This window comes from Melozone crissalis, unplaced genomic scaffold (genome assembly GCF_028551555.1).
Source record: "Melozone crissalis strain CALT ecotype California unplaced genomic scaffold, PUWL_Pcris_2 ptg000737l_1, whole genome shotgun sequence".
NCBI lineage: Eukaryota > Metazoa > Chordata > Aves > Passeriformes > Passerellidae > Melozone > Melozone crissalis.
In genome coordinates this window covers 18,454-25,629 of record NW_026536389.1, presented here as the reverse complement: position 1 = coordinate 25,629, position 7,176 = coordinate 18,454, and the positions used below count along the sequence as shown (strand labels likewise).

General features: G+C 51.7%; 1 protein-coding gene and 1 long non-coding RNA gene across 2 annotated transcripts; one reads left to right on the top strand and one right to left on the bottom strand.

The window, feature by feature from the left end:
* The first annotated feature begins 875 nt into the window (after positions 1-875).
* ELOB (elongin B) lies at positions 876-4,370 on the top strand. The gene is made up of 4 exons (XM_054295450.1): positions 876-941; positions 1,503-1,637; positions 3,173-3,281; positions 4,156-4,370. Exons 1-4 carry the CDS (start codon positions 939-941, stop codon positions 4,368-4,370), a joined length of 462 nt encoding a protein of 153 aa, XP_054151425.1. The 5' UTR covers positions 876-938.
* A 900-nt stretch (positions 4,371-5,270) lies between these two features.
* On the bottom strand, positions 5,271-6,743 carry LOC128950582 (uncharacterized). The gene is made up of 3 exons (XR_008484378.1): positions 6,319-6,743; positions 5,534-5,616; positions 5,271-5,321 (listed from the first exon to the last, which is right to left on the bottom strand). It is a non-coding gene; the product is annotated as an uncharacterized LOC128950582 (long non-coding RNA).
* Between the last annotated feature and the right edge of the window lie 433 nt (positions 6,744-7,176).

The window sequence follows — 7,176 nt, the reverse complement described above, 5'->3', positions numbered from 1 at the left end:
GGGAACCCCGAAAATTCCCAAATTTTCACCCCAACCCCCCCAAATTCGACCCCAAAATTCCCAAATTTGCTGAACCCCAAATTTTAAACCCCAAATTTGGGGGGAAACCCCCCAAAATTTCCACCCAAAACCCCCAAATTTCCACCCGGGAACCCCAAAAATCCCCAAAATTTTCTCTCCCACGGGTGGGGGAGGGGCAGGGGATTCCCCCCTCCCCCCCCCCCCCCACCTTCGGGGTCTCACCTGGGGGGGGGTCCCGGGCCTGATGACGTCACAGGCGAGGGCGGCCAGCACCATTATCAGCAGGAGGGGGGGGGGGAGGGGCAGCAGCGCCCGCGGGGTCCCCATGGCGGCGCCCGCCCCTCCCCCACCCCCCGCACCCCCTTAAATCGGGTTGGGGGAGGGGCGGGGTCACGCCCCTCCCCCCACCCGACGCCGTCCGACGGGTTCGCCCACGCGGGGGGGGAGGGGCCCCCCCAACATTTTGGGGGTGACGCCCTTAAAATCGAGAGTGGGGGGGGGGAGGGGGTGGGAATCAACTGTGGAGGAGGGGAGGGTGAAAATCCCCCCCCCACCAAAATTCATCCCGTGACGGTGGGGGAGACCCCCAAAATCCCCCTCCTCGAATTTCACCCAAAAAATTAAGCCGACAGCACAATTCCTCCTCAGAGTGTATTTAATACCCCTAAATCCATACGGCCGCACTGTTTAACCCCCAAAATCCCCCCCAAGATTGCCTCAAAACCCCCCAAAATCCCACCCCGCCATTTTTTCCTTTTCAAAATGGCGGCGCCCTCCTCACCGTCCCCCTCAGCCCTTCTCAAGATGGCGGCGGCTCTCGCGAGATTTCGCGCTCCTCTGTGTGGGTGCGCGGATGCCGCGGGGGCCGCTGGGATCGCGGCGGACCCGGCGCAGACGGAGCCGGCGGAGCGGCCGCCATGGTGAGAGGGAGCCCCCGGGGAGGGAGGCGGCTCCGCGGAGGTTTTGGGGCCGTTCCGGAGCTTTTTGGTCAATTTGGGATCTCGGCGGGATCGGGTGAAGCGCGAAGGAATTGCCCGAAATGCCGAAATTTCGCCTCAAATCCGCTTCCCCCCCCACCCCCTGCATAAGGGAGCGCGGGCGGCTCCCCTCAGCGAGGCCACGCCCACTCCGCGCGCCCCCTCAGCGAGGCCACGCCCACCTCCCCTCACTCAAACCACGCCCATTAATGGTCATAAACTTTTATTATTTTTATGCAAATAACGTTTAAGTTTTCATAACCACGCCCCTTTCTGCTTTAATTACACCCTTTATTAATTAGTTATGCCCTTGAAAGGCAAACTCCGCCTTATTTTATGTGGCGGCCACCTCCTGTTTTAACAAGCCACGCCCCCTTAAGCTTAACCACGCCCACTCCCTCAGGAGCCACGGCCTAAAATGGAATTAAAAACCCCTTAAACATGGAATAAAAACGCTCAAAAATGGAATAAAATTTTTTAAAATCGCAATTTTTCCGCCTCCAGGACGTGTTCCTGATGATCCGGCGGCACAAAACCACGATTTTCACCGAGGCCAAGGAATCCTCGACCGTGCTGGAGCTGAAGAGAATCGTGCAGGGAATCCTGCACCGGCCGCCCGAGGAGCAGCGGCTCTACAAGGCGGGCACTGAGGGGTTCATGGGGAAATTGGGGGGTTTAGGAGAAATTTTGGGGTTTTGGGGGGGATTTTGGGCATTTTAGGGAAATTTTGGGGCTTTTCGGGGGGTTTTGGGGGGATTTTTGGGGGAGAATTGGGGAGGTTTTAGGGGAGTTTTAGTGGGGGGATGTGAGGAGAAATGGGGAGGTTTTAGGGGGAGTTGAGGGGGTTTTGGGGTTTTTAGGGGAAATTTTTGGGGTTTGGGGGAGTTTAGGGGAAATTTGGGGGGTTTTAGGGAAATTTGGGGGTTTTAGGGAAAATTTGGGGGTTTTAGGGGGGTTTTGGGGGGATTTTTTGGGTTGAATTGGGGGAGTTTGAGGGGAGTTTTAGAGGGGGGTGTGAGGGAGAATTGGGGAGGTTTTAGGGGGGATTTTCGGGGGTTTTGGGGGTTTTTAGGGGAAATTTTTGGGGTTTGGGGGATTTTAGGGGAAATTTGGGGGTTTTAGGGGAAATTTTTGGGGTTTGGGGTATTTTAGGGAAATTTGGGGGTTTTAGGGGAAATTTTGGGGTTTTTAGGGGAAATTTTGAGGGAATTTGAGGGAGTTTTAAGGGGAATTTTGAGGGGGTTTTCTGTGGGGTTTGAGGGGGGAATTTGGAGTATTTGGGGGTTTTAGGGAAAATTTTTGGGGATTTTTAGGGGGATTTTGGGGTTTTTAGGGGTAATTTTGGGGTAAGTTCAGGGGATATTTTGGGGGATACTTTTGGGATAATTTGAGGAATATTTAGGGATAATTTCAGGGGATATTTTGGGGTTATTTCAGGGGATATTTTGGGATAATTCCAGCGATATTTGAGGTCATTTGGGGGTAATTTCAGGGGATATTTTGGGCATATTTCAGGTGATATTTTGGGGTAATTTTGGGCATATTTCAGGTGATATTTCGGGATAATCCCAGTGATATTTTGGGGCTATTTTGGGCATATTTCAGGTGATATTTTGGGGTCATTTGGGGTAATTTCAGGGGATATTTTGGGGGGATATTTTGGGGTAATTTGGGGTAATTTAAGGGATATTTTGGGGATATTTTAGGATTATTCCAGCGATATTTTGAGGTCATTTGGGGTAATTCCAGGGGATATTTTTGTGATATTTTGGGGTAATTTGGGGTAATTTCAGGGGATATTTTTGGGATATTTTGGGCATATTTCAGGTGATATTTTGGGGTAATTTGGGGTAATTTCAGGGGATATTTTTGGGATATTTTGGGGACACTTTTGGTGATATTTGGGGGTAATTTCAGGGGATATTTTGGGGATATTTTGGGCATATTTCAGGTGATATTTTGGGGTAATTTGGGGGTAATTTCAGGGGATATTTTGGGGATATTTTGGGCATATTTCAGGTGATATTTTGGGGTAATTTGGGGTAATTTCAGGGGATATTTTTGGGATATTTTGGGGACACTTTTGGTGATATTTGGGGGTAATTTCAGGGGATATTTTGGGGATACTTTTGGTGCTATTTTGGGGTAATTCCCGTGTTTTTAACCCTTTCCAGGACGACCAGCTGCTGGAGGACTCCAAGACTTTGGGCGACTGCGGCTTCACGAGCCAGACGGCGCGGCCACAGGCGCCGGCCACCGTGGGGCTGGCCCTGCGCAACGGGGGTGGGAAAAATGGGGGAAAATGGGGAAAAATGGGGAAAAATGGGGGAAAAAAGGGGGAAAATGGGGAAAAATGGGGGGGAAAATGGGAGAAAATGGGGGAAAAAGGGGGAAAATGGGGAAAATGGGGGGAAAATGGGGGGAAAATGGGGGAAAATGGGGAAAAATGGGGGAAAATGGGGGGAAAATGGGGGAAATGGGAGAAATGGGGAAAAATAGGGAAAAATGGGGGGAAGTGGGGAAAAATGGGGGGAAAATGGGGGGGGAAATGGGGAAAAATGGGGGGAAATGGGGGAAAATGGGGAAAAATGGGGGAAAATGGGGGAAAATGGGGGAAATGGGGGAAAATGGGGGAAAAATGGGGGAAAATGGGAGGAAAAGGGGGAAATGGGGAAAATGGGGAAAATGGGGGAAATGGGGAAAATGGGGAAAATGGGGGAAAATGGGGAAAAATGGGGAAAAACAGGGATTCTGGCGGAAAAATTGAGATTTTGGGGGAGAAAAGGGGGTTTTGGGGGGAAAAAATGGGAATTTTGGGGGCAAAGATGGGGATTTGGGAGAGGTTTGAAGGGTCCCTGGGGGGGTTGGGAGGGAAAAATGGGGGTTTAGGGGTTGAAAAAAGGGGATTTTGGGGTGAAAATGGGGGTTTTGGGGGGCCCTGGAGTGGATTATGGGGCATGTGGGGGGGGTCCTTGAGAGGGTTGGGGTCAATAAATGGGGTTTGGGGTGAATGAAGGGGATTTTGGGGGGAAAAAATGGGGATTTTTTTGGCTATTTTGGGTCAGATTTTTGGGGTTTTTGGGGTGTCCTGGGTCGGATTTTTTTGGGGTTTTTTTTTTGGGATTTTGACTTTAACCCTTTCCCGCCCGATTTCCAGAGGAGTCCTTCGAGGGGCTGCGCATCGAGCCCTTCTCGAGCCCCCCGGAGCTGCCGGATGTGATGAAGCCCCAGGACAGCACCGGGGCCACCACCGACCCCCCCCCTGCCCTGAGGGCCCCTTTGGGCTCAAACCCGGAGATTTTGGGGTTCGGGGGGGGGGGGGGGGGGAGGGGCGGGGGAGAAATCAAAAATTCCAATGAAAAATTCCAATAAAAAAATTCCCTGGCAACGTCCGAAAGTTTAAAGTCAATTTTGGGGAAGATTTTGGTATCCCGAGGGGATTTGGGAGAGGGAATTTGGAGATTTTTTAGGGGCGCTGGGAGGAAATTTTGGGGGTCAAGAAAGGGAATTTGGGGATTTTGGGGATCCCAAGGAATTTTGGGGTAAATTTTAGGGGTCCTGGGGGCGAAATTTGGGGTCAAGAAAGGGAATTTTGAGGTCCCAAGAGAATATTTGGGGTTCTTGGGGGGATTTTGGGGGTCCTGGGGGGGTTTAGAGAAGGAATTTTGGGGTCAAGAAAGGGAATTTGGGGGATTTTGGGGGTACCAAGGGAATTTCAGGGTTCTGGGGAGAATTTTTGGGGTAATGAAAGAGAATTTGGGGGTTCCACAGAAAGATTTGGGGGCTTCGTGGGAATTTTGGGGTTTTGGGGGAGATTTTGGGGGTCCTGGAGGGGAATTTGGGGGGTCCCAAGGAAACATTTGGTGTTTTTTGAGGGGGAATTTTGGGGTCCTGGGGGGAATTTCGACGTTTCTTTGATGAATTTTTGGCTTTTTTGGGATCTTCCCATCCCCCCCAATCCCCAAAATGGACCAACCCAAGCCCCGCCCCTCCCCAAGGCCTGCCCCAATTGCAGACCACGCCCCCAAGCAGAGACCACGCCCACTCCATTTTGGGCCGTTTTAATGTAAAACAGGAAACGGAACAAAAAAGGGGGCGGGGCTTGCAGATAAAATGGGCGGAGCTTGGAAAGAAAGGAGCGGAGGCTGGAGGAAAAGGGGCGGGGCTCGAACAGGAGGGGGCGGGGTCAAAGCAAGGGGGCGTGGCCAGGGGAAAAACCAGGCGCAGCTTGGACAGGAAAAGGGGCGGAGCTTGCAGATAAAAGGGGAGGGCTTAAAAGGGGGCAGGGCCTGAAGTCAGGGGGCGGAGCTTCGGGGGGCGGAGCTGTAAGAGAAGAGAGGGGTGAGGGGGGCGGGGCCGCGGCGCCCCCCAGCGGCCGGGAGGGGAAAAGGGGGGGGGGGGTCGGGGGTTGTGACCCTCCCCCCCCAAATTTGACCCCTCCCCAAAACTGACCCCCCCAATTTTGGTGGGGGGGGGGGTCCCGGAGCCGTTTTTTTTGGGGGGGGGGGTCTCTTTGGGCCCCTCCCCGCACGTACCCGAGGGTCCCTGGAGCGCCGGCCTGGGTGGGTGGGGGGAGGGGCCGGCCCCAGCGGTGACCCCGCCGTGACCCCGCCGTGACCTGAGGAGTGACCCCCCCGCGGTGACCCCACATGGGGACCCACGGAGTGACCCCAGCGTGACCCCGGAGTGACCCCAGCGTGACCCCGGAGTGACCCCAGAGTGACCCCACCCCAAATCCTGCAATGGGGCAAAGGTCAAAGAGCCCAGACCCAAAATCCCCCCAATGTGCCCCAAAATTCCCCAAATTTGCCCCAAAATCCCTCAAATGTGCCCCAAAATCCCTCACATCTGCCCCAAAATCCCCCAAATGTGCCCCCAAAATCCCCCAAATCTGCCCCAAAATCCCCCAAATTTGCCCCAAAATTTCCCCCTCCCCCCCCCGAAGCTGAGCCTTGGAACCCCAAAATCCAACCCCCAAAATCGGAGTTTTCAGCGTAAAACGAACCCCAAAATTCGGAGATTTCAGCCCAAATTTCCACCCCCAAAATTCAAGAGTTCTCACCCCCAAATTCCACCCCCAAACTGGGCAAAGTCACCCCAAAATCCAGCCCCAAAACGGAGAGATTTCAGCCCAAATTCCACCCCCAAAGATGGCAAAATTCACCCCAAAACCCACCCCCAAAATGGGCAAATCCAGCCTGAAATCCACCCTGAAATTGGGAATTTTCACCTCCAAAATCCACCCCCAAATTCAGCATTTTCACCCCAAAACCCACCCCAAAACCAGACATTTTTCCCCCCCAAAATTCGACATTTTTACCCTAAAATCCGCCCTCAGAGCGGGCGTTTCCATCCCAAAATCCACCTGCAAACTGAGCGTTTTCACCCTAAAAACAACCCCCAAACTGGGCATTTTCATCCTAAAAACGACCCCAAAATCCAACATTTCTACCCCAAATTATGCCCCAAAAATTGGTGGTTTTCACCCCAAAATCCAACCCCCAAATTGGGCATTTTTCACCCAAAATTCCACCCCCAAATGGGACATTTTCACCCCAAATTCCAGCCCCAAAATAGGAATTTTTACCCCAAAAGCCACCCCTTAAATTGAGCAATTTTACCCCAAATTCCACCCAGCAACCTGCTGCAAAAATGGGAATTTTTACCCCAAAAAAGGAATTTTTCACCCTAAAATCCATCCCCAAAATGGGAATTTTTCCCCCAAAATTTCCCCCCAAAATGGGAATTTTTTTACCCCAAATTTCCCGCCCAAAATGGGGATTTTTAACCCTAAAATGGGAATTTTTACCTAAAATTCCAACTCCAAAATGGGAATTATTTCGCCACAAATTTCCCCCCCAAAACAGGAATTTTTTACTCCCAAATTTCCACCCCAAAATGGGAATTTTTACCCCAAATTTCCACCCCCAAAATGGGAAATTTTTACCCCAAATTTCCAGCCCTAAAACAGGAATGCTTTACTCCCAAATTCCCCCCCCAAAATGGGAACTTTTTACACCAAATTTTCACCCCAAAACGGGAATTTTTACCCCAAATTTGCACCCCTGAAACGGGAAACTTTCACCCCAAAACGGGAATTTTTATCCCAAAATCCACCCCCAAAATGGGAATTTTTTACACCAAATTTTCACCCCAAAATGGGAATTTTCCCCCACAT

Bases quoted from the DNA above. Each gene is read 5' to 3' on its own strand.
- ELOB (XM_054295450.1), top strand. The intron at 1,638-3,172 runs GCGGGCACTGAG...AACCCTTTCCAG, and splicing joins AGGAGCAGCGGCTCTACAAG to GACGACCAGCTGCTGGAGGA. The intron at 3,282-4,155 runs GTGGGAAAAATG...CCCGATTTCCAG, and splicing joins GCTGGCCCTGCGCAACGGGG to AGGAGTCCTTCGAGGGGCTG.